At 40.4% G+C, this 25,546-nt stretch overlaps 5 protein-coding genes across 8 annotated transcripts; 4 read left to right on the plus strand and 1 right to left on the minus strand.

Annotated features, from left to right (window-relative positions):
- Positions 1 to 224: 224 nt before the first annotated feature.
- Positions 225 to 3,965, plus strand: LOC137724305 (succinate--CoA ligase [ADP-forming] subunit alpha-2, mitochondrial). 2 transcript variants are annotated; one of them, XM_068463047.2, is made up of 7 exons: positions 225 to 651; positions 1,291 to 1,500; positions 1,801 to 1,971; positions 2,195 to 2,318; positions 3,025 to 3,086; positions 3,289 to 3,370; positions 3,460 to 3,965. In XM_068463047.2, exons 1-7 carry the CDS (start codon positions 436 to 438, stop codon positions 3,597 to 3,599), a joined length of 1,005 nt encoding a protein of 334 aa, XP_068319148.1. In that variant the 5' UTR covers positions 225 to 435; the 3' UTR covers positions 3,600 to 3,965. The 2 variants fall into 2 exon arrangements, 1 of the variants encoding a protein (XP_068319148.1); XR_015955679.1 differs by having other exon boundaries at positions 228 to 651; positions 3,025 to 3,217; positions 3,460 to 3,859.
- Positions 3,966 to 5,063: 1,098 nt separating this feature from the next.
- On the minus strand, positions 5,064 to 7,463 carry LOC137724307 (DNA-directed RNA polymerase II subunit RPB7). The gene is made up of 6 exons (XM_068463048.2): positions 7,217 to 7,463; positions 6,782 to 6,947; positions 6,607 to 6,657; positions 5,942 to 6,007; positions 5,788 to 5,856; positions 5,064 to 5,346 (listed from the first exon to the last, which is right to left on the minus strand). Exons 1-6 carry the CDS (start codon positions 7,330 to 7,332, stop codon positions 5,284 to 5,286), a joined length of 531 nt encoding a protein of 176 aa, XP_068319149.1. The 5' UTR covers positions 7,333 to 7,463; the 3' UTR covers positions 5,064 to 5,283.
- An 812-nt stretch (positions 7,464 to 8,275) lies between these two features.
- LOC137724303 (dolichyl-diphosphooligosaccharide--protein glycosyltransferase subunit STT3B) lies at positions 8,276 to 12,932 on the plus strand. 2 transcript variants are annotated; one of them, XM_068463045.2, is made up of 6 exons: positions 8,276 to 9,551; positions 9,691 to 10,227; positions 10,609 to 11,063; positions 11,265 to 11,387; positions 12,001 to 12,060; positions 12,485 to 12,932. In XM_068463045.2, exons 1-6 carry the CDS (start codon positions 8,613 to 8,615, stop codon positions 12,612 to 12,614), a joined length of 2,244 nt encoding a protein of 747 aa, XP_068319146.2. In that variant the 5' UTR covers positions 8,276 to 8,612; the 3' UTR covers positions 12,615 to 12,932. The 2 variants fall into 2 exon arrangements, 1 of the variants encoding a protein (XP_068319146.2); XR_015955677.1 differs by having other exon boundaries at positions 8,322 to 9,551; positions 12,001 to 12,395.
- Positions 12,933 to 12,990: 58 nt separating this feature from the next.
- LOC137724304 (pentatricopeptide repeat-containing protein At2g13600) lies at positions 12,991 to 15,836 on the plus strand. Its single transcript, XM_068463046.2, has one exon. It carries the CDS (start codon positions 13,255 to 13,257, stop codon positions 15,037 to 15,039), a length of 1,785 nt encoding a protein of 594 aa, XP_068319147.2. The 5' UTR covers positions 12,991 to 13,254; the 3' UTR covers positions 15,040 to 15,836.
- Positions 15,837 to 16,545: 709 nt separating this feature from the next.
- On the plus strand, positions 16,546 to 20,361 carry LOC137724326 (E3 ubiquitin-protein ligase RING1). Of its 2 annotated transcripts, none has more exons than XM_068463069.2 (2): positions 16,546 to 17,887; positions 20,177 to 20,361. In XM_068463069.2, exon 1 carries the CDS (start codon positions 16,724 to 16,726, stop codon positions 17,876 to 17,878), a length of 1,155 nt encoding a protein of 384 aa, XP_068319170.2. In that variant the 5' UTR covers positions 16,546 to 16,723; the 3' UTR covers positions 17,879 to 17,887; positions 20,177 to 20,361. The 2 variants fall into 2 exon arrangements, with proteins under 2 accessions (XP_068319170.2, XP_068319169.2); XM_068463068.2 differs by having other exon boundaries at positions 16,555 to 17,887; positions 20,171 to 20,361.
- Positions 20,362 to 25,546: the final 5,185 nt, after the last annotated feature.

A 25,546-nucleotide genomic window follows, 5' to 3' on the forward strand; every position in this document is an offset into this window, starting at 1 on the left:
CTTTCACTTGGAAGTAAGAGGTTTTAGGCTTGATCTCATGAATGACTAATTCGATATTAAATTAGCCTGCCTATTGTGTAGCTTAGCTGAACTCGTCCTCCCCTTAGTATAAAAATATCGATATACTAAAAAAGATAAAAAAAAAGATAAAAAAAGATTAAAAAAAAAGTCAAAACTAACAGACAAATGTCTGCCCCTTAAATAGGAGGTTTAGTGGGGAAAAAGGAGGTTTAAAGAAAGAACAACCACAAAGCTTTTGAAAAGCAAGCCCGGCCCAGCACAGCCCATGTTAAACCACAGCGCCCCACCCCCACAGCACAAGAATCTGAGACTAGAGACTATTTCTTTGATCGCGAATCTAAGCTTGAATTGAAGCCTTGAATTGAAGCACAATTCAGACGACTATCAGAGAGAGTTTGAAAGCCAATCACGGTGATGGGTCGTCAAGCCGTAGCCAAGCTGATCGGTTCGATCGCATCGCGCAGAGCATCTCCGTCAACGTCCTTACTTCAGCGCCGCCATTACTCCCCGGCTCCGCCACCGCCCCCCGCTGTCTTCGTTGACAAAAACACTCGCGTCATATGCCAAGGCATCACCGGCAAGAACGGTACTTTCCACACCGAGCAAGCCATCGAATATGGCACCAAAATGGTATCTATCACTTGCATTCCCCTCTCACTCTCTCTCCCTTCTCCAAATTGGTCTCTATATGTGCACTCATCTGTTTCCGATTTTCGTTTGCTTTATTGAAAATTCTAGGTTTTTCTCAAACGCATTCATACAGGCCGGGCCTTAGATGTGTATGCAATTTTTCTTGAAATTTCTGCTAGCGATTTACACAAAGCCGAAAGCTTCGAAATCAATTATCAAATTACTGGCGCCACCTGAGATTAGTTTGCTGTTTTACACTTTTGGGATTTCCTTTTGATTCTCGTGTTGCTTTGTTTATGTATTTAGATTCATTTGCTCATGTGCTTAAACTTGTTTGTCTCTTACTAGTGAATATCGAAAGCGAAGTTTCAAATCGGTAAAAATAATTGGGAATTGTGTTCATGTTGACATGTAAACTGGCGATGTGGGTTTCCTAATGCGGCAACGCTAATGCAATATATTAAAGAAAGATAGGAGTGCTTGCAACTAATTGACTAAGTTTAGTTTCAAGGTTAATTTTCTATAACAAGCTTTCTTTCTGAAATATACTATAAAAAAAACTTAAAGAGTGATCCATTTTATTTTTCCTTTCTTTCTTTCTTTCGTTGATTATATTTGTATACGATTGTGCTGAAACAGGTGGGTGGTGTAACACCGAAGAAGGGTGGGACTGAGCATTTGGGACTTCCTGTTTTCAACTCAGTTGCAGAAGCAAAAGCTGAAACAAAGGCTAACGCCTCAGTCATATATGTCCCCCCACCATTTGCTGCTGCTGCTATTCTTGAGGCAGTGGAAGCAGAGCTGGATCTTGTTGTGTGCATTACGGAGGGGATCCCACAACATGATATGGTAGTGTTAATTTCACCAATATCTTTAAATAGGAAAAATAAGGTCACCATGTTTTTACTTGGGATGATGCGCCAGTAGTCTCATCTTTTGGGACTTGTAAAGAACCCCTAACCATATTTATTGAGTTTATCCTTCATGGACTATCATATGGCTTGGAATACGGACTTCATTGAACTTGATCAGGGCTTGGATAATTATTTTCAGTTCACTAGTTCACTGAAAGCCTAGTTATTAATCTTGAATCTGGTCTTCTGTGATTTGTGCGAGTGTGTTATTGAAGCTAATGTTTATGAATTTCAGGTGCGTGTCAAGGCTGCTATTAACAGGCAATCTAAAACTCGGCTCATTGGGCCAAATTGCCCTGGAATTATTAAGCCTGGTGAATGCAAAATCGGAATTATGCCTGGCTACATTCATAAACCTGGGCGTATAGGAATTGTTTCTCGATCTGGTACCTTGACCTATGAAGCAGTGAGTACTAATTTTAATCCAGGGAGACTGGGAGAACTATCCGAATAGCCTCTACAATTTTTACTCTCCAACATACAATTTTCATATTAATTTGGTCCTTTCAGTAGATTGGATACTCTTATTATGATTCAATCTTCAGCTTTTCTTGTTTGATGTGTGGATCTTGTGGGCACCAGTTCTGTTCCTTATAAATCTAACTAATTTTTTTCCTTTTACCCTGCAGGTTTTCCAAACAACTGCTGTTGGCCTTGGACAATCCACCTGTGTTGGTATTGGGGGGGATCCATTTAACGGTACAAACTTTGTTGATTGCATTGACAGATTCCTACAAGATCCTCAAACAGAAGGTTAGGAGTTTGAATTAGCTTTTCTTTTCATGTTGCAGTTGATCAAATTGCAGATTGAATGGAAGGATATGCATCCCTTCATCCGCTCATGTGTATTTGTTTACATTGCATGCATAGGTTCATATTTATGCTATGAGCGTCCATAAAATAATTGATTGTATTCGGACCCACCTGTTTCCCATCTCTGTCTCACAGACACCCATATTGTCTAAGTCAAACAGTTATCCAGCTTTGATGAGGTAAAACAATACTCTGTCAGCGTTAGTTCAGTTTTAAGGTTCAACATTGGAGTATATGTTCGATGTTAAAAATCAGGTCAGTCCACCACTGCTGGAAATTACATCAGTACAATGAGCATAGTAGGCTAGACAACATCCCTGGATTGACATTGACCGACTATAATTTGTCGAGTCAAATAGAAAGTGTTCTTATGCTCCCATTTTTCAACCCTTTTTAGGGGCTTTATGATAAGCGTCATGTTCCAACTACTTTGACTGGATGCTTGTCCATTCTACTATTTTTGGCTGGCTGACATTGTGTATGTTGCTTAAACACTGCGTTAACCAACTTTTTCTTTGATGTAAAGTGTATGTATTCATTTCTTACCTTTGTCATCTGTGAGGATGTTGGTGAAGTATACAATAAAACATGTCTTGAAGTAGAGGACAAGTAATTTGAAATTAATTCCAGAATGTGCGTGTTTTAGGTATCATTCTTATAGGAGAGATTGGTGGGACTGCGGAAGAGGATGCTGCTGCATTGATTAAGGTAGGAATCTCACTAATTTTTGTTTGTATACCATAATTCATAGGTTTCTTCTGGTGTCTGAACATCTAAGGACCTGTTGAGCCATACATGATTTTACTGCTCGTAGATTCTCAAAGTTAGCTTCAGTAACAGTAAGTACTGGTGTCTATATTTGTTGTCTGGATATGGGTTGCTCCAACTGATTCTCTGACCAATTAAACAGGAAAGTGGAACTGAGAAGCCTGTTGTTGCATTTATTGCTGGATTAACTGCACCTCCTGGTCGTCGTATGGGTCATGCTGGAGGTAGATAATTCTTACCCTCTCTGTCTCATTGTCTAAGGATGAGTGTGTGGTTTCCGATATGTTATGATTGCTCACATCTGGTTTTGCAGCTATTGTGTCGGGGGGGAAGGGTACCGCACAAGACAAAATCAAGACACTAAGGGAAGCTGATGTTACAGTGGTGGAGTCTCCCGCGAAAATTGGGGTAGCCATGCTTGACGTCTTCAAACAGAGGGGCCTTGTGAATTAGCAGCTTGGCAACGGCAGTTCATTTGCAATCACACCTATAATATTCTATGGCAAGATGTCAAAAACAAGATGATTGTCTTCAATTTTTCACTGAATATAACTTAACTGCGGTGGAGCATTTGAATGCTCCGAGATTTCTTCCCCCATTAATTTGGTTTTTGCGATTGTTTTTTCATACATAAGTGATTTGAAGGGAGTCCAGAATATGAATATTGTTGCTGTAGACAGATTATGCTCAGGGAATTCATTTCGTAACTTAAAGGCTGAATGCCGACTGCCGAGCTAACAACAATGTTGTAATGCAACTTTTTACTGTCCAATCAGATTAGAAAAACAAAGAGGACAGAGGGAAGGGTCTTCAATCTAACTTTTATTTGTTCTTTTCTGGTTACAACGTTTGTTTCTTTGCTTGATAATGATTTTTAGGTTAGTGCAATTCACACACTCATTTTTACTTCTTACACACCCCGCTCAATTTTCGATCGTCGGATCGAATAAATTGAAGAAGATCGATGGATGAAATTAACAAGGGTGTATGGGAGGTAAAACTGAGTTTACGGATAGCAATACCCTTTGACTCTTATGATTGTTGACTTTATTAGAGATTGTTATTGGCACTAATTACTAACACAAACCGATTGTATACCACCACTGATGAACACCAGATAAAACAATATTTACTGGGCCAAGAGCACCCCCAAGAGTAAAGAAACCCTTCTTTTACTTGTTAATTTTTTTTTTTTTTTTTTTGGACATCCATTTTTCTTCTATAATTATGAATGCCTTCTCTTCAAATTTTTTGTGAACAGTGCAAAATGCATCCGTTTTGTTTGCAAAACCCTATGAGTGTCCAAAGAAAATAATTGTCTTCCTTAAGAAATTACTAAGCCTTTTGCGATAATTTTATGTCTGGATATAAAATGTCTTTTCTGTTGAATAAAATTAATGGGTGCCGAGGAACAAAATTTGAGCACGCAAAGAACCACTCTCATGTGTTTTGGCCAGACCTTACAACCGCATTGGGATGTAAAAAATGGTAGAAGAAACCTCTGATGCATAGATAATGCTTCTAACCACTTTAGAAGCCAACTCCTGGATCGCCAAACTTTTAGTTTTCACGAGTTACTTCGATTTACGCGTGAAAGGACTGTTACCCTACACATGAACCTCAAATGACAAGGCTTGGATAGAAATCTTGATTTTTTTTTTTTTTTTTTTTTTTTTTTGAACAAACAACACACAAGGGGGGTGGAAGTGAAATAAGATTCACAATTAGCTAGCAATTATGTAGTTCAAATTCGCCTTTGACGAAATTTAAACCTAAAACTTCTCACTTACAAGTGAAGAGGAATATTAATAGACCGTAGTACTAAGTAACAACGAACTTCACCAAGTCTGAGACTTACTCTGGACCACAAGGATGATCTATGCAATTTAGACGAAATACTATGTACAAATCGACCGATCACAAAACAATAAAACATGAATTAGTAGACTGTTGTGAGTAGTAAATAAGATTAAAATGTACACAAGTTCAAGAATGGTTTTATCTGTTCTAGGATTACAAGGCAAGTCTAAACGTTCCCCCAGTTAAACACACAAATTCCACGCTACTCGGGTCTGCAACAGTTCGAATGCCACAAGGCAAACGGGAAAATGTCCATGCCCACGATATCCCAACTTCATTAAGCAGTCGTAGGATCGTTTATCACACCCAAGAAATCGTCCTTTATGGTGCCAATGCAGAACTGCAAAATTAGAGGGAAAAACTAGTATCATAAGCAAACGAACGCTACATTAAATGAAGGACAAAACAATTCTAGCCCGTTTGTATAGAAGTAGCTTCTGCCAGGCTCTAAGAAACTAAATGCGTCAAAAACTGACTATGGCGGATAACCAGGATCAAACAAGTAGGAAATTCATCAGAATGTAGGGTTGGATCATGATGATCATCCCACCACTCCACATTCAGTATGATTTAGTGCTGAAAATTCAAAATATGACACGCTGACTAATCAAGGGAACATTAAACAGGACCATTCCTAGAAGGCTAGGATGACGTTGCTACTTTACGCCTCTAAATCATCCTCACCCTACCCTTTTCGTCCATAACTAAAGCTGAATCACTTGGACAGTACAAGGAAAATGGCAAAACATAAAAGTCACGGAGAAACAGATTGAGCATATACAATTTCAGTAGCATCTACTCGGGTTCCAATTATCTTTAATCGCACTTCGCTGTCTTTCTGAATCTTAACCTGCAAAATAACAAGAAATCAATGTTTAACCATATAAATCTTAGCTAAAAGAAACAGCTGAGAATCAATTGAAACTGAAGCATACTGATCCATCTGATGTTGTATAGTTTGGCATATCCCCAGTCTGGAACTCCATGTCATCCGGTATCAACTACAATACAAGATGAGGACATTAGCATACACTGTATATGGAAAACATAATGACATGTTAGTTTAACCCATTAACTGAGACAGCAAAAGAAACAAGAACTCTTTAAACTCCAAAAACCAGAAACCTGATCCAAAGAAGTTGAGAAAGTACAAATCTCATAGAATTATTGCTTATGAGAATTATTCCTTTGTGTAAAAAACTAGTAGACCACTACTTATGACACACCCCAACGCCAGTTTCCAGTGAGGACCGAACTCGAGGCATGCTGGCCATCACCGGTTGGGTGACAAAGCCAAAATACAACATACATTGATTATGTTTTAAAGAAAGATACAAGATTGACTAACTTAAAAGTATATCATTCTTTAGACTGACATTTGATTTAAAAAGTTGAGTAGAACTTGTTATTTAGAAGGAAGGGGGTAAATGGACGGCAAAGGTAAAAGAATACCATAGCAACAATACAACCCAAGTCCTTGCAAAAGTTTACAACTTTGTACAAGGCAAAAAAATAATATTATGGAAAACAAAGTTTTCTAACAAGATATGGATAATGTTTATCACTGCTCCGAGTAATCAAAGGGGGAAGAGATACTTACGTGGTTCGAAACAAAGATTTGAACAGGACCAGCCTCAGCAAAGAATCCCATCTATAAAATTTGGAGATGACATTACATTTTCTGCAGTTAGTATTATACAGAATACAAGAACTTGCAAAAGCAAAGTAAGAACACTGATGATAAAACGTTAATAGGTGAAAGAGGAAAAGCATACCTTGTTGACCATGGTAACAACAGCTTCTAAGATCTCTCCTTTGAATGGTCTGAAAACAACACACTGGTACTTGATGGGGAATGAGACGAAGCCTGTCCCATCACGAATCATCCCTTTCCCAATGTTTTCTATGCCCGTAATTGCAACCACAAATCCATGTTGACCACTGCACAAAAAGTATTCATATCAACTACTAGATCCATCCCAACCCGTGATGGCCAATCTGCCATATATGTGGTTTGAAAGACACTAAGTAAAGCATTTGAATGCCAATATTGAATTGGATAGGAGAAAGAATGCGGTAAAGGATCGACAAGAAGCAACTTTTGGTTTGTTTTCGTGTTCTGACGTGTATTGCATAACCCAACAGCATCAAGCAAATTATACAAGAAAAAATAAAGCCGAAGAGAGAGAGAGAGAGAGAGAGAGGACAACCTGCAAGTGCCTTCGACATCTTTCATGAGCTTGGAAACGAGATTTTCACGGAGATTGCGGCCAAAGTGGCGAGGATGAAGCTGCATGTTCCTCTCCAGCACTATATGGAAGAACATCTTTCCTTCTCCCTGAATCTCTCAATTCTGATTGACGAGTTAGAAATCGAGAATTCGATGTTTGCCCTAACCTTTCCAACTTGGAACTTCTTACTTCGTCTCTCCAGAGAGATAATCTTTCCCTCGCTAAGAGCAAGCCCAGCGTTGGGTTTGGCTCGGGGGACAGGGTCGAAAACAAGGGCCCGAGGGTCGGTGGGAGGGCTCCAGCGTGGGCTAGCCCGACCGAAGGTGGAGGCCTGAGCTCCGGGCCCGTGGGGGATTGCCAGCCCGAGAGCCCGAGGGCTACGTGACGTCATGCTGATGCCAGCTTGGCGTCAGCGCAATATTAAATTTTTTTTGTGTCAGGCGCGTGCACCCCACTCGCGCGTGGGGGCGCGTCGCCGACACAAAAATCAGAAGAAAAAAAAAGGTTGTCAGTGACCGTTGGGAAGCCACGTGGCTTTCCACGGTCCATTAGATCTCAACAGTAACTTAATTTGGACCGTTCGATCTCAACGGTAAAAAAAAAAAAGGTCAGATTTAATATCCACCGTTGATCTCAGATCGAACGGTGGATATTAATATTCTTTATAAATAAAAAAGAAAAAAAAATAGTTTTAAAATTAAGAAAAGTTACCGACACGTGGCACAATCTGGAGTGTTGGAATTCAAATTTCTTTATACTAATATTGTATTGCCTATTACCAGGGCTATTGAAGTGTAACGGTGGAGATAAAAATTCTATTGCCAGGGCTATTTGCTGTTCATTAAGAGCAGTTACTGTTCATTAGGTGGATTGAATAGTGCATTGCCAGGGGGGAGGGCTCCAACGCTGGAGTTGCTCTAATCGCTATAGCCAAGCAGATACCTACTCTCCGCGGGACAAGACATCATAGTAAAAAGGAAAACCCAATTCGAGGGCCCAGCCAGCCCATATAAAGTAAAAGCCCAAAATATCCAAGTCCAACACTGTTAATGTTTGACCTGCGGGAGATTCTCCTAAACTGGTTGTGTCGCGGCGAGTGATGGCACTCGTAATCGCCGGAGCAGATCCCCTTCCTGATCCTTGATCCTTGATCCTTGATCCTTGTCTGTCGTGCTCGTGTCGTCCCTAAGGCGAGTGATCGCACTCGTAATCGCAGGAGCAGATCCCCTTCCTAATCCTTGATCCTTGTCTGTCGTGCTCGTGTCGTCCTTGAAATGTCACTCCTACCGTACAAGTGAAATGCAACTGACAAGTGAAAACCCCTGAAATTCAGTTCGCTCCAGTTCATTTCTTTCTCAGAGGAAACACAAACATCATGGTCGGAAAAACGGAGCCCCTCAACGGCACTGCCACCACGAAAACCGGCCAATCTCCTTCGCCATCTCCGCCCCTAGCCACATCTATGTCAGGTCTCCTCGGCAACTTCTCGTTCAAAACCCTGAAACTGAAGACCAAGCAGCAGGAGCTCCTGATCCGAGTCTCCATCCTCTGCTTGGTCTACGTCCTCGCCTTCATCACCCGCCTCTTCAGCGTCCTCCGCTACGAGTCCATGATCCATGAGTTCGATCCCTATTTCAATTACCGTACTACCCTCTACCTCACCGAGAAGGGCTTCTACGAATTCTGGAACTGGTTCGACTCTGAGAGTTGGTATCCCTTGGGTCGGATCATCGGCGGCACCCTCTATCCTGGCCTCATGGTCACCGCCGCCATCATCTACTGGGCCCTCCGATTCCTCAGCTTCGCCGTACACATTCGCGAAGTCTGCGTCCTGACCGCTCCATTTTTCGCCTCCAACACCACCCTCGTAGCATATTTCTTCGGTAAAGAGATTTGGGACACCGGCGCCGGCCTTGTCGCCGCCGCATTGATCGCCATTTGCCCCGGCTACATCTCCAGATCGGTGGCCGGCTCCTACGACAATGAGGGTGTCGCCATTTTCGCCCTGTTGCTGACGTTTTACTTGTTCGTCAAGGCCGTCAACACCGGCTCGCTCGCTTGGGCGTTGGGCTCCGCATTGGGCTACTTCTACATGGTCTCGGCCTGGGGAGGTTATATCTTTATAATCAACTTGATTCCCCTTTACGTTTTGGTGCTTTTGATCACCGGGCGATATTCCATGAGGTTGTATGTCGCCTACAATTGCACTTATATTCTTGGAATGTTGCTCGCTATGCAAATTCGCTTTGTCGGCTTTCAGCACGTTCAGTCTGGGGAGCACATGGCTGCAATGGGCGTCTTCTTCTTGATGCAGGTTGGTTGGTTGTTTTCCTTAGGTTGCTTTTCCATTCCATACATTAACTCAGTTTATCTGTGCCCTTTTGTCAATTCATTTCTTGGTGCTTACTTCATTTTTCATCTTTGTTTGGTGACACGGGGGATGGGGTTGGCAGGTATTTTACTTCTTAGATTATGTCAAGCACCTACTAAGTGACTCTAAGATGTTTCAAGCCTTTTTAAGGATCACTGTCACCTGCGCTGTAGGCGTTGGTGGTGTTGCCTTGGGAGTCGGCACTGCATCTGGCTATATCTCTCCATGGACAGGGCGGTTTTATTCCTTGCTGGACCCAACATATGCCAAGGATCACATTCCCATTATTGCATCTGTCTCTGAGCACCAACCGACGGCTTGGTCATCTTTTATGTTCGATTTTCATATCTTGCTCTTCCTTTTCCCTGCCGGTCTTTACTTCTGCTTCAAGCGTTTGTCAGATGCCACCATATTTGTAGTAATGTATGGTCTTACAAGCATGTACTTTGCTGGTGTCATGGTTCGGTTGATTCTTGTTGCCACACCTGCAGTTTGTCTTATTAGTGCCATTGCTGTCTCCGCGACTATAAAGAATTTGACACAGTTGGCAAGGGCAAAGGACAAGGTTTCCCAAACTGGTTCCACCAAAGGCGCCAGCAGCACAAAGGGTTCTTCAAAGGTGACATCTTTACTCCTTTACATGCATACATACACACAAAAATATACTTGCAGTTTTGATCTCTTGCTCACTGTTGAATACAGAGTCCATACGCACCGTGTATTTGAACCAAATGCAGTGGCTGATATTTGAGTCTCTAGAAAGAAAATTAATTTTCTGAATAAATATCTGCTGTCTGATTTGGATCCATGGTTAGTGAGTATGGATTTTGGTTCTTAATGGTGGCTAGAAGATTGTGATCGTGTGTGTGGCGTTTAGAACCACCCATGTGATTTTCTTTCAAGATATTTTGGTGTTATATATCAAGTACACTTTTTTGTTTTATTTTTTAATCACAGTATATAACAAGCAGCATCTTGCTAACATTTGTGTAACAAGCAGGGTTCAATTGATCAATCTCAGCCTTTTCAAAAAAATGGTGCTCTTGTCTTACTCTTTGGTGCATTCTACTTGCTTAGTAAGTATGCAACTCACTGTACCTGGGTCACGTCAGAGGCATACTCATCTCCCTCAATTGTTCTGGCTGCAAGGGGTGCCCATGGGAACAGGGTCATATTTGATGATTACCGTGAGGCATACTTTTGGCTTCGTCAGAATACTCCTCCAGATGCTAAAGTGATGTCATGGTGGGATTATGGGTACCAAATCACTGCAATGGGAAACAGAACTGTTATAGTGGACAATAACACCTGGAACAATACGCACATTGCTACAGTTGGGCGTGCAATGTCATCTTATGAAGATGAGGCATATGACATAATGAGATCACTTGACGTCGACTACGTCTTAGTTGTATTTGGTGGTGTTACTGGTTATTCTTCTGATGATATCAACAAGTAAGTTCATAAGAATTTATTTAAACTTTTGAAACATCACTTGCTATTTGGTAAAGCATTTTATGACAGCGTTGTCTGTTGTTTTGATCCATGTTTCTGATGCTTCTTCAGAACCATTTTGTTCAATTTAATTGAAAGTAATACTCTTGTTAGTTATTTTTCTGCTTTCACTATATAGTAACACAAATTTCTTCATGCCAGATTTCTGTGGATGGTGAGAATTGGGGGTGGAGTATTTCCTGTGATTAAGGAACCTGATTACCTTGTTAATGGTGAATATCGTGTTGACAAAGGTGCAGCTCCCAAGATGTTGAACTGTCTCATGTAAGTTTCATAACACAGCTAAGATGTGCAAACTTATGTTATGTGTATGTAAATATGAGATTTTTTAACAGGGCTAATGATTTCATCTTTTTCCCTAGTGGGACCACACCTTACTTCATTTCACGAACATAGTAAAAGAAAAAACACATGCGTCCAAAGGGGTTCCATAATCCAGAACAATTTTTGTGTCTGAAAATCGGTATGATGATTTAAAGTAGGCAAAATGGAAAACCTATGCTTGTTACACTGAGCTTATGATTATGATTGTTCTTTTATGAATGAATTCTCTCAAACTTTTAGTCATAAAATAACACCATATATTGGCTTGAAAATAGTTAAAGAGCTAATTGGCTTGATGATGTTTTGGTTTGCAATCCTTAAGGCCTATTGATTGATATAAGTGGACTGTTTATCATAAAGTAAATTGAGTTTCATTTCTGCTGGACCACTGGTTCGAATGTGCGGGGTATTTGGGTGCTATCTCACTCAAAATTAGTCAGAGACCCTTCGATGAATTATCCATTTGAAAATTATTATACCATTTGTGTTCCTTATGTATTATGTCTAGTTCTGTACAGGAATGATTTGTTTTTTCCATTTTTATGGTGATTAGGTACAAGCTGTCTTACTATCGATTTGGAGAGCTGACGACAGAGTATGGCAAACCACCTGGGTAAGTTTCACGTGCCTTGATAACAACTATAGCTGTGCATGCTTCCGTGCAAACAAATGCACAAGTGTAATGCAAAAGCGCAGCATGTGGAGTATGAGACACTACCAACAATTGTCTAAACTGATTGACAAATAGAAAAAATAGAAACCGCAGCCTGTGCATCCTTATTGAGAGAATGGCCATAATATGCCAAGATTGATAATACTAGGTGCTCTTCCTAAGTTTTATATTGCATTAAACGCTGCAGTAGACTGGGAATTTTCCGTTGGCTCGGGTTTACACTACTAGTTGAAGCCTAGTACATTATTGGGTGAAAATGGAGAGTACATTATTGCGTAAGCACATCTGTATGCTTATGTGCTTGCAGTGCCTTAGCATGTGCTACCTATGCCAAATAGCTGATTGTCGTCGTTTTGATTGACAGGTATGATCGTGCACGGGGGGTTGAAATTGGAAATAAGGATATCAGACTTGAATACCTGGAAGAGGCATTCACAACATCGAATTGGATTGTTCGTATTTACAAAGTGAAACCACCAAATAATAGGTGGTAAGCCCGGCTCTCTTGCGGCTACAAGGAAGGAAGGAAAGGACAATAGTGAAGGAACATGGGTAGATGAAAGGCGGAGAGATTGGAGTCTTGAGATATAGTTTTCAGAAGATAGTAAAAGCGTATTTTTCTTTTCTTAGACTTGGTTTGTGGCACTGAAGTTACTGATCTGATCCGGAACCCTTAATTGGAAGGCCGTCTTTTTGCCTCTGAATTACAACGGTTTTGTTCATTGTATCGTTGAGAGATTTTACAATGCAACATTTGAGCAGTTTTCATTTAAGTCGTACTATAAATTATTAAATTTAGTGCGTTATCATAATATCGGTATTACTTTTTTAAGAGAGAATATGAAGAATAGATGAGCCATAGGCTTTTTTTTTTTTGGGGTCAAGTGGCTCGCTGTGGTTGAGGGATTTCATAGAATCATAATTAATTTCCGCAGAGGAAACGACCAATAAGTTTCATAATTTGAAAAGGTAAAATTATTTTTTTGGGGGCAAATTAAAATTCGACAACGAAAAGAGAGAATTAAAATTATTCCTAAAGAAAAACAGAGAGGTTAAAAACCAAAAACCAAAGCTGTCAGGTTGGATAAAAAGTAAGCAACTTGGGTACTCGCGCTTCATGTTTTCTATAGATAGATGCTCCGTCCCCGCCCCCGCCCAGGTGCTCGCGCTTTTCTTGTACATACATTTACGCTTATCGTATCAAAATCCACACACAACTTGGCCACTGGGGAACAGACTTACTCCGGTTTCTTGCGTTCATGTGCCCAGACCTCTAACTTACCCCATGGCAGAGCACTCCATGCTAAACTCATCCGAGGCCTTCTGCCCTTCTCTCCTTTTCTTCAAAACCATCTACTCAACGTGTACGCAAAATGCGGTGATCTTATTAATGCTCTCCAACTGTTTGATGAAATGCCTCACAAGAATGTTGTGTCGTGGTCTGCGGTCATTACGGGCTTTGTCCAACATGACTCTCCTAAGAAAGCCCTGTCTCTGTTTGGTCGTATGCACCGGGACGGCACCACCAAGCCCAATGAGTTTACCTTGGTTAGCGCCCTCCACGCCTGTTCCTTGTATGGGAACCTGACTCAAGCTTACCAAGTCTTTGCATTCATCGTTAGGCTAGGATTTGAGTGGAATGTTTTTCTCAGTAATGCGTTTTTGACTGTTTTAGTAAGACATGGGGAATTAAAAAATGCTTTGGAAGTTTTTGAGAATTGCCCCAATAAAGATATAGTGTCTTGGAATGCTGTGATGGCTGGCTACTTGCAGTATTCTTATTTGGAAATACCGACATTCTGGTGTCGCATGAATCTTGAGGGAGTGAAACCCGACAGCTACACATTTTCGAGTGTTCTCACTGGGTTGGCTGCTCTCACTGATCTTAAAATGGGCGAGCAAGTTCATGCACAGCTTGTCAGGTATGGCTATGGGGCTGAGATTTGCGTGGGGAATTCGTTGGCTGATATGTACATTAAGAATCAGAAGTTAATGGAGGGCTTCAAAGCCTTTGATGAAATGCCTTCAAAAGATGTGTGCTCATGGACCCAAATGGCTGCTGGGTGTCTTCAATGTGGGGAGCCAAGGAAAACGCTTGAGGTTATTGATCAAATGAAGAAAGTGGGTATAATGCCTAACAAGTTCACGCTTGCAACTGCCCTGAATGCCTGTGCCAATTTGGCTTCCTTGGATGAAGGGCAGAAATTCCATGGCTTGAGAATTAAACTCGAAACCAGTACTGATGTTGATGTGTGCGTGGATAATGCTCTGCTAGACATGTATGGAAAATGTGGATGGATGGAGGGTGCAAGGCGTGTTTTTCAGTCCATGAAGGATCCGTCTGTGGTGTCATGGACCACAATGATCATGGGGTGCGCACAAAACGGGCAAGCTAGGGAAGCTCTTGAGATTTTTGATAAGATGAGGCTGGATGAAGACGGTATTGAGCCAAATTACATCACCTTCATATGTGTACTCTACGCATGTAGCCAGGGCAGGTTTATTGATGAAGGATGGAAGTATTTTGCCTCCATGACTCAGGACCATGGAATCTCCCCAGGAGAAGACCATTATGCATGCATGGTGAATCTTCTAGGCCGAGCAGGATGCATTAAGGAAGCTGAGGAATTAATCCTGAGCATGCCCTTTAAGCCGGGTGTTCTGGTTTGGCAAACTCTTCTTGGTGCTTGCCAGATTCATGATGATACAGAAACTGGAAAGCGGGCGGCAGAGCATGCATTAGATATAAACAGAAGGGATCCATCGACGTATGTGCTACTGTCAAACATTTTTGCTGGATTGAGCAATTGGGATGACGTTGGGATGCTTAGGAAACTAATGGAGGTTAGGGATGTGCAGAAAGTGCCAGGATCCAGTTGGATTGAAGTGGAAAAAGGCCAGGCATCATCACCTCTGTAAAGACCTGCTTAATTTCATTGGTACCTGCTTCCATATTCTCACCCACTTACTATTATTCAAACGATAAAATCTTAGACAAGTAGAAATTGACCTCTCTTCCTTTTCCTTGGAATTCCTACATGCTGTTTAATTGGGTGGAATTCGTTGGTTTCTCCTTGAGAGCTAGTAGTCCAGTATTTTATTGTTCCACGGCTGTGGCCCGTGGGGAGGTAATGATATTGTTCCATGGCTGGGCTTGAATTATCTAGATACAAGTGCTATTTATCATATTATCAAGTTAAACATTATTAGTCAAATTCGGTTTAAGCCATGTTAGACAATAAAGCATTTCTTTAAAGTCAGAAACGATTATATTATATATGTGTACTATATGATTTCATCCCTCAGATCATAGACCAAATCGAGTAAAGCTTTTATATAGTTAGAGGCTAAAGTGTTTCAAACTAGTTTAAAGTGATTTGTATAAGCCTAATTTCATGTCATTGCTCATGTAAGGATTTCTGAAGTGAGCAATAAATCCTAGGTACCTAGCATAGGGTTTACTTGTTATACATGCTATAGTGATGGCTTGTACTTGTACCTAGGAACGTAAGAGGTGAAGCAAGGTGTTCGATGTTACACAATCAGGTTGAGTTGCTCTTTTACTTTGGAATCAAGGTAGGGGTTCTGGGAAACCTTCTATTATTTAGTTTGAATATTGCTTCTGTATGTCTGTTTGTTATTACGTTATTATGAAGGTGGTTTGAATCTGAATAATGTTTCGAAATGTTGGTCGAATATGATTGATGATTTTATGATGTTTCGAGGTGTTGGTTTTCAATATTGATTTTGTGATTATCCTTGCTACGTGTAAAGAGAAATGGAAACTTTCATAACTATTCATGATGTGAGAATGGGTTGAATTATTAGAAAGAAATTTTGGAAATGGTGGTAATGACCACGAGCTTTTGTGTAGTTGAGCTCAACTCTTGGTAGACATCAGGTCTTAGGTCAATCCAAGACGCACATTCCATACACCCCACTTACTAACCAAAACTACCCTCACACCCCACACATTCCATACACCCCCACACCAAAATCCACCTCAAGTCTTCATCTTGTCCCAAAAACATTTTTTGTCTTTGTCTTGAGCACATTTGCAACCTTGAAATAAAACTTTGGGAAAAAGAGAAAAGGGAAAAGAACATTTGCAACCTCCAAATAAGCCTTTGTAGAATTTACATTTAATAAAAAAAAAAGAAAGAGAAAAAACCAAATATATTCATTAAAAGGAAAAAAATCTAAACCCATAAATATGGGAATAGGGTTAGGATTAAAAGAGTAAAAAGAAAAAACCATTTTAAATAGGATGAAAAATAAGGAATTAAATTAGAAAAGAAAAATAAAAGATAGTGTTGTGGTGTATTAGTATTAGGACAAAAAGAGTCCACTCCTAGTCATCCACATCCGTCGAGTGGTCGTACATCGGCGCGCACTCGCCTAAACGCCATATTTGATATTTCATCCACTCATTACAACTTTAATCTCTCTCTCTGTCTCTCTCTCTCTCTCTAAAAAGTAAAAACTCCCTCCCCTTGAGGCTTGAGCCTTGAGTTTCAGGCCTCCCTCGTCTCGTCCTCCGTATAAATCGCCTCGCCCATCCTCTCTGTCAAATCTCTCCCTCTCCTTTCTCAACCCAAGAGTCATGTCGTCCTCGGGCGGCCACTCCGGCAGTGTTGGCGGTCCGATCGCCCCTCAGCTTTACTTCTGCCACCAGTGCGACCGTACGGTTTCCCTCACCCCCTCACCTACCTCCGATCTCGTTTGCCCTCTTTGCAGCGGCGGCTTCCTCGAAGAGATGGAAACCCCCAACCCTAACCCTTTCCCCCCCAATCCTTTCTTCTCCTTCCCCTCCTCCGACGCCCCTCCCTTCGCCTCCAGCGGATTTCCCCTCCTCTTCTCCTCCTCCGCCTCTGGTCCCGCTCCCGCTCCCGCCCCTGCCAATCTCGCCGATGATCTCTCCTCCCTCTTCGGTGGCGCACCCTCACGCTCCTCACCCTTTCACGACCCCGACGCCTTCAACCCCTTCGTCTTCCTCCAGAACTACTTGCAAACCCTAAGGGCAAATGGTGCCAATGTCCAGTTCGTGATCGATGGCAGCCCTGGCGGCGGCGGCGGGGACCCATCAGGTTTTCGTGCTCCCACCAATCTTAATCTCGGCGATTACTTCTTTGGCCCGGGCATCGAGCAATTGATCCAACAATTAGCCGAGAACGATCCAAACAGGTACGGCACCCCACCCGCCTCTAAATCCGCCATCGTAGCCTTGCCGGTTGTGAAAATCTCAGAGGAGTTGTTGGCTTCGGATTCGTCACAGTGCGCGGTGTGTAAGGACTCATTCGAGCTCGGTGAGGAGGCCAAACAGATGCCCTGTAAGCACTTATACCACTCGGATTGTATTCTGCCTTGGCTGGAATTGCATAACTCATGTCCTGTCTGTCGCCACGAGTTGCCCACTGATGATCCTGAATACGAGCAGAGGATCCGTGGGGACTCCGGAAATGGCAATCAAACCAGTCAATCTGCGGCTCCTGGTGGGACTAATATTTCTATGGGCGGTGGTGGGAGTGGTAGTGGGTTTGGGTTAGGAATTGGCACGCCAGCTCTAGACAATCCGAGTCCAAGTCCGCGAACGGTGGAGCGGAGGTTTACCATTTCCCTACCACGCTTTTTCGGGGCACTTGGTGGTCCGGCTGAGACTAGCAATACTGGGAGTGGAAACAATGAGGAGTCGAACTCAGGGAATAGGGGAAGGCATAACTCTGGATCGGAGGAGCCTAGGCAAGAAGATCTTGATTGAGCACAATTGGTATTGCACTTGTTACTTACCTAACACATTTATATATCTTTGCCTTTCATTTGGTTATTCTAACCTAACAAGCTTGAATGTGCCTGTCAAACTTTGTTATTTATATCCTTGACAAACAATGATCATTAGCTCCTTTATTTTTGCATCACTGGTTTAACTCATATTTTCATGAAAAATCATGTAAATTTGAAGTCTTTATTTGATAATACTTATCGTAAGCCTTCTATGTGGCAAACTTGCAACTGGATTGTACCTTAGAAACATTGTTTTGCATGAGTTATTTGTAGCTAATCAATGTGGGATGAAACGACTGGGGGTCCTATAGTGTTAGGTACAAGGAAGAAACTGTCGTAAGCAGTGGGTCATTTTGGTTTCTTCAGAAGCAACATGCAACCAGTAGACCTCCATTCATATAAAACTTCCAACAAGCCTCAACAATCTTATAAATTACCTTCTTTGAACTAGTAAAAGTCTATAATGCATACCTGAAGAACTCTGGAAATATACAGATGTGAATTGGGGATGCATATCTAATAATACTAAACCATAGTGTATAACACACATAAATGCAGCTGCGTTGGTTGATACTCATAATTATTGGTATTTTGGTGTATCCGATCGCCATACTGTGATATGGCTGATATCACCCATATCTCATGAGATGGTTGTAGGAGGTGACTTTAACGGGATCTCTAGGATAATGTTTGATATCCTAGACGGTATGATATTTGTTTATAGGTGAGAGATCTACGAGGTGCATAAGCACCAATGCCACGACATACTAGGTTTATTATGTGTAAAGGCTAAGATCACCATCTGCAGTGTTCTAGGGTAATGTTGTCTAACTCTTGGGATAAACCTACTCTGTCCAGGAGTGAACCTTCCGTTCTTTTCTTGTGTCTTAATCTGGTGTCCCTGGTCAGGGTAGTCATAGATCACCATCCCAATTATGTATGATTATGGATCTGTAGCAGTGACCTTAGTCTCTAGATTTGAGAATATGTGACTCATCCTTCCTGATTTATTTCAGAAGATCAAGTTGTTCTGAGTTTTTTCTATTTTATGTATCCAGCTTTTGAAGGTTACTCTCAAAAAGTGGAGAAGAGATGGGTTTGGATGTATAGGTGGATCGGAGTGCTTTATAAATTTCATGCAGTAATTTGGCTATAAGTTAGTGGGACAGTAGTTATTCTGCTCATATTCCACTTCCTAAATGTGGAAGTTATGAGTACAAATTCTAAGCAGTAAGTTGACTATAAGCTATTGGGGAAGTGGTTATTCTGCTTGTTTTCCAATTTTCTAATTATGGCAGTTATGACTTGCGAATTCTTAGGTTTGTCAGATTCTTGAATCGTTGGATGCATCAGATTTTTGATAGGAGCATACTTGTTTGCATTATTAGTTAAATTGTAATACTCATAATTCTCTTGTTGCTATCAGAATCACCTGCAGTTGTGTGCTGATGAGATTTTTGTATTGTGTTCCATCCATTCAAAAGAGTTAGACCATACAAAAATCTAGGCTGTTTTGTTTGTATCAGTATTGGATAGTATAAGTATTTCTATCCATTCAAATCGGATTTTAATGTTTATTTTTCTTTTCCATTCAAATCTAGGCTGTCTTGTTTGTATTAGTATTGGATCGTATGAGTGTTTCTGTGTGACCAAGTTTTTTAAGCCAATCCATACATGAACGGGGTTCTTTTGTTTTAGTATACTGAAAGTTGAGTAAATCAATATGGATCCTTGGTTGGATTATTTCGAGTGCATGTTTGACTATATTTCCAGCAGCATTTATGTGCATGATTCATTTAGTTTATGAAGCAAGTCTTTAACATAGCTTTATGTTATAAGTTCTAAGACTTTTGGCATTGCTTGGTGTCTCCGATTGAATTGGAATGGATAACTCATAAAATTCAAGGTTATTGAAGGTTGGTGTATGATTTTTCATTTTTAGGGTATTAGAAGTGGAAGATTAGACATGAAGGAAACTTGTCCCTTCTAGTCCTTTCATTTGGGAGGATTGGATCCATCTTCTACTTTTTAATTGGACACAGCTTTTCTATATCTTCCTTCTAAATATATTGAATACTGTGAAATATTCAATCGTAGACACCAAACGAGCCTTAGTGCTCTTTTTTTTCTAGTTTGCCATGTGGCGTCGTGTTTAGTTTTGAATTTATGTGCTCTAAATGTTATCTCTCCCTCTTTCTATCTCTCTTGCTCTGATATTACAATTTTATTAAGTTTTCAATTAAATGGTTGCTTTGTCTCTTTTTGGTAGGTACAGTTGGCAGATTGGATATGCAACCAATTGTTGAACAAAGAGAAAGATCTTACACATTAACAGTTAGTGACAATTGTTTTTCTCTAAATATTTTGTCCTGATAATCATAGGTAAATGTCCATCGTTATTTTTCATTGTTATGAATTCTTTTATAGATTCATCATCTATTTATGAGAAGTTTATGTGCATGATCCGTGTTGTCGTGTGTCGTGTAATTTTTTTTTTTTTTTTTTTTTGGTACCATGGTAATTTTGGGGAAATGTCTGTAACGAGGCATTGTCTTTCTTTCTTAATTGGCTTATATTGTAGTGTAGCTGTGAAATGGTTTTGATATTGTATCTCTGATTCTATATTTTTGTTATTGTCACGCCCACCCCACCCCCACCCAAATTGTGATTAGGCACCCTAACCACGGAGTTTATGGCCGTAATCGTGAATCCCTTTAGTGGTGATGAACTTGACCGCCAGTATGTAGTGAGTAGAAATGGAGATTGGTGTTGCCATGGCCGTGTTATTTGACCGTGTATCAAGAATTTAGTAGCCAAAAATCACATTGTGTCTGATACCTTGGAGTAGGGGTGGCATTTTGGAGCCAACTTGACCCAACCCACCCATTAAAATCAACATTTGGGTGGATGATTAACGGGTTGGGTCGTTAACGGATGGACCTGTTAATCACATGTTGTTTTACGGGTCATTTTGAATCTACCTACATACCCGCTAAGCACCTGTTAAGTAAGGGTGTTTGTGTAATTTTAATAAAAAACCTAATCCAGCTTTCTCTCTTGTGCATTACCACACAACCTTTTGCCTTGTTTGCATTCTTCCAACTTCAAATACTATACAAACTCTCTCTCTAGACTGTATAAAACTTTGCATATAAATTTACCTGACAGCCATCTCTTCTGCAAAATATATTTTCCATGCCAATGATTGATCCTCATACATATCATTTCATTTTGGTTTCATGGTCTGTATAAATAGTAGCTTGATTAATATTAAAATGGAGAAGACAAGATTATAGCAACATTTCCAATTGATTTTAGGGCATGTTTACTTACAAGAAACAGGAATTGAAATCATTTTGATTCATGAGTTCATTGCGGTTACAAAAATATGCCTATGGAAATCATTTTATTCTTTTAACTTTCTCATGTGTTTACTTACACGTAAAGATTAGAAAAGTGCAAGTCTTTCATAAAATCCATAAACAAATACCAAAAAATAAGGAATCGGATTGACTAGGAGGGATTGGTTGTTTAGATTCTCTTTTCTTACTTATCCTACTTTTAAGCTTTTCCCATTCATTTCTTTTCCAATTTTTGTTAAGTAAACATGCCGTTGCTACTACATAATGGATGACCCTTTTAATGTGGAATGATGATATAAGTCTTTTTACCCTTTTAATTTGGAATGATATAAAAAATGTTAGGAAGACATCGTTAATACTAAGAGGATGCAAAGTTGAACTTAAAATACATTATATATATATATATATATATATATATATATATATGCGGTGAACTGTTATTTTAGTCTCTGAATTATCACATGAGTGAAAATTAGGTCTTTAAATTATTTTTTCAGAAAAAAATAAGTCCTTGAATTATAAAAATCTGCCAGTTACATCCCTAATATTATAGTCGAAGCTTAAATTCAATTTTCCGTCAATTTAAGTTATGTTACTTGCATGTGATACACATTGGAGGATAGCTTGATAATTTTACATAAAGAAATAGTGTGTGGAGTTAACTTTGGAAGGTAAATAAGACGTTAGATTCGCAATCTATATTAAATGTTAAGGGCTTATATGACACACCCTGACCAAGATCGGAGCGTGCTGGCCGTCACACAAAGGCGACGTAGCCATGTGCACGTGCGGAATCTAATAGAGTAGTAATATAAAAGTACGAATAATTAAAAACTAGCATACAAGTACTAGAATAAGTGCTAGTTAGTGCGATACAAATTCAGAGCAGGTCTATAGCAGTCCAAATAAAACAACAACAGTAGTACGCCCGAAGGCGACCCTACAATGTGGGGTGTCTGTCAGAACGCCGAAAAGCTCTCACGGGAAACCACCGCAACGGCTAAGCAACTAGAACCTGGAGGGGCGCAAAACAAAAGCGTGAGTGGGCAAAAACAAGCTCTTTGAAAACCATTTAGCAAAATACTATCTAACCCCTCGCCGTAAAACCTGTATACTTCCCAGGAAATAAACATATATACGTATGTATAGAAATGCCAGCCATGCTCAAGGGTATGCCAATCATGCTCAATATATGTCATGTCAAAATCTCAATATAATATGCAAGTGCTCAGGTATGAGTCATATCAATCGCATAATCCTCTGGCAGCCGGAGTCACCTAACGTGACCTATACGGCTGCATATAGAGCTCAAATCTCAAACTCAATAACTGAACCTGCCCACGAGTCGGAACCACCTAAAGTGGTATGTACGACAGGCCTGGGTGTAATACATATATACGCTCTAGTGCTACGATCACGTGAAGACTGTGCGAATAATCGCGGGTCACCTACGAGTCGGAACCACCTACTGTGGTCTGTACGACAGGCCTATGCACCTAGCTTGGATCCAAGCTGAGCGTATGGTGCGGGAGGTGAACAACACGTGAAGGACTGTGCCCTACTCTGGGCGGGAGCACTAACACCGGGGGTGCAGGTTATGAGCTCTCTAAGCATCTCTAACCATTATTTAATGCAATCGTTAAAGAACGCTTACCTGGCACTTACCTATGCCTCCACAGCGCCCACATATAAATATATATGACATATGCATAATTGAATACGTAATTAAACGTATATGCCACTACTCATGCATAACCACCAATTATATATAAAAGAAATGGCATATAACGAAGCATTTATACTAATTTCTGGGAATTAATATGTATATAGGTATATACGGAAAACAAAAGCCCACTCACTGGTATGTAGAAGGGTCGTAGCCCCCCTGCCTCGCGTGTGCACGCTCGTCCTCGGGGTACGTGTCACCTAAATGCGAAACAACTATAAAAAACGTTAATTTTAAAGCACATAACCCGTTTCTCGTAATAACTTCTCATACATTGCTCAAAATGGACAAATGAATATACCAACGTGATCTACACAACCTCAGGATCACGCCCATAATTTTAGAAAAATTTTTGGACCACGCACGCGCCCCCACGCGCCGGCCAAGGCACGGCCCTACGCGCCCCCACGCGCGGCCACGTGCACAGCACACTGACGGCGTCAGTTGACGCCGTCAGGAATATTCCGTCAACTAACGGAATATTCCGTTAGACTTAACCCCTGCCGTCAGGAATATTCCGTTAAACTTAACAGAATATTCCTGCTTCTTCTCCGGCCAGCCCCCGACGCCGGCGCCGTCGCCGTCGCCGGCACCGTCGCCGGAAAACCTGCAAATCGCTATAACTCTCTCGTTTCTCCACCTTTTTCCACGTTTCTTGCACCAAATTAAAGCCCTAAACTAGTAGAACATGTCCCAACAAGTTTTAAGGGCTAAAACCACGAGATTATACCTGTCCAAAAACTCCAAGCTCGGCCAACCTCGAACCAGGCCCTCCCGACGTCCAAAATCGTCCAACGAGCTACTCCGACGCTCCTGGGAACCTCACAAACACAACCACGAGCTCAGAAAACCCAAAAACTTAATGTATAAACTTTGCATGAACAGTACTCCAAACGGACATCGTCGAAACGACGTGAAAACGATGTGTTTCTCACCTGAAAAAGGTATGGCTGAGCTCGCCTCGACCTCACGAGCTCAAATATATCCTTGGTTTCCTCGATCTGTGAACATTCGAGTGGGTGTGTGTTGGTCCGTACGTTTTAGGAAGAAGAAGAAGAATAGAGGGCTCGGGAAAGAGAGAGAAGACAGAGGGAGAGAGAGAAGGCAGTGTCTGTGTGTGTGTGGGAGTGTGTGAGGTTCCAAACACATGCCACAACACACCAAACAACCCACAACGTGACAAAAACGAACTAGGGGCAATAAAGTAATTTCACACGTGCGTTTTCGATAATTCCGGAACGGGATGTCACATTATAGGCGAGAAAAGAACAATATTACACTCTAAAGTGTGTCAAGTGACTTAATTGATGAAAAATTAAATAAAATAACTTTGAATATAATAGTTAGTAGGGATGAAAGTAGCAATTTTTAATGAATTTAGGGACTTATTTTACTGAAAAAATCATTCAGGGGCCTAATTTTTACTGAGCTAATAGTTCAGGAACTAAATCGGCACTTTACACACACACACACACACATATATATATATATATATATATATATTAGGATGAATTACTAACTTATTGTGATGAAGTTGAGTCGAGTAAGGACTTATTTTACTGAAAAAATCATTCAGGGGCCTAATTTTTACTGAGCTAATAGTTCAGGAACTAAATCGGCACTTTACACACACACACACACACATATATATATATATATATATATATATATATATATATATATATATATATATATTAGGATGAATTACTAACTTATTGTGATGAAGTTGAGTCAAGTAAGGTAGGTCTATATCACGGATTATGATTCTCTCTCCTCATTCCTTCTTTCTGACTTGAACGGTTACGATTAAGGTACATCAACATCTTATATTGATTTTTTTTATAAAGATAAAAATGCAAAAAACAAAGTGTGAGAGAATAAAAGAAAAGATGATGAAAATATAAAAAGAGATGAGTGAATCTTATTATTTATCACGTGCATAAATTAAATAGTTCAACATTGTCCCTCTTTTTCACCTCCTCATGCCCCGTTGGCCGTTGTACTCTTCTCAAAATGGATAAAATAAATAAATAAATAAATAAAAAGGGCGGGAAATAATACAACAATCCCTAAAAAGGGCAACTAGCAAATAAAATAAAAAAATAACTCCAAATGTATGTAGGGGGAAGCAAGTCCAGGTGGGAATGCAAATACATATACGCATACGACTACTGTACGGCTATGAGAAGGAGGGTGGGGCCCGGAGGTGGGACTTGGGAGAGTCGTTCCTTCGCGTGACTTTATCGTACGATACAAAATGCTATGTAAGACGATTACGAGAAAAAAAAAAATTATGTTACGTGGTGAAATTTGTTAAGATTTATGTGTAAAATTTAAAATTTTATCTAATTTTTTGTTAATTACTAACATGTGATAAATTTGGAGATTAGGGAGATTAAATTTGAAGAAATTTTTTGAAAAATAAACGATATAGAAGTTGAGAGTTGGTTTATTCTTTAACCGTTAATAAACATGTTCATTCTTATTAATGACACATAATTTAGTTTGCTAATTTTGTCTCTAAATTTAGTCGCCTAATATTACCCTAGGCTAAAAT

The sequence above is a fragment of the Pyrus communis genome, chromosome 14 (assembly GCF_041283825.1).
Source record: "Pyrus communis isolate YQ-2024b chromosome 14, ASM4128382v1, whole genome shotgun sequence".
Lineage (NCBI taxonomy): Eukaryota > Viridiplantae > Streptophyta > Magnoliopsida > Rosales > Rosaceae > Pyrus > Pyrus communis.

Excerpts from the sequence above, each read along its gene's own strand:
- LOC137724304 (XM_068463046.2), top strand. The coding sequence starts at position 13,255 with ATGCTCCGTCCCCGCCCCCGCCCAGGTGCTCGCGCTTTTCTTGTACAT.
- LOC137724305 (XM_068463047.2), top strand. The coding sequence starts at position 436 with ATGGGTCGTCAAGCCGTAGCCAAGCTGATCGGTTCGATCGCATCGCGC. Across the intron at positions 652-1,290 it reads TCGAATATGGCACCAAAATG|GTGGGTGGTGTAACACCGAA; the intron begins GTATCTATCACT and ends GTGCTGAAACAG. Across the intron at positions 1,501-1,800 it reads GGATCCCACAACATGATATG|GTGCGTGTCAAGGCTGCTAT; the intron begins GTAGTGTTAATT and ends TATGAATTTCAG.
- LOC137724303 (XM_068463045.2), top strand. The coding sequence starts at position 8,613 with ATGGTCGGAAAAACGGAGCCCCTCAACGGCACTGCCACCACGAAAACC. Across the intron at positions 11,064-11,264 it reads TCTTCTGATGATATCAACAA|ATTTCTGTGGATGGTGAGAA; the intron begins GTAAGTTCATAA and ends TCTTCATGCCAG. Across the intron at positions 12,061-12,484 it reads GAGTATGGCAAACCACCTGG|GTATGATCGTGCACGGGGGG; the intron begins GTAAGTTTCACG and ends TTTGATTGACAG.
- LOC137724326 (XM_068463069.2), top strand. The coding sequence starts at position 16,724 with ATGTCGTCCTCGGGCGGCCACTCCGGCAGTGTTGGCGGTCCGATCGCC.
- LOC137724307 (XM_068463048.2), bottom strand. The coding sequence starts at position 7,332 with ATGTTCTTCCATATAGTGCTGGAGAGGAACATGCAGCTTCATCCTCGC. Across the intron at positions 6,948-7,216 it reads GATGTCGAAGGCACTTGCAG|TGGTCAACATGGATTTGTGG; the intron begins GTTGTCCTCTCT and ends CTTTTTGTGCAG. Across the intron at positions 6,658-6,781 it reads TTGTTACCATGGTCAACAAG|ATGGGATTCTTTGCTGAGGC; the intron begins GTATGCTTTTCC and ends CAAATTTTATAG.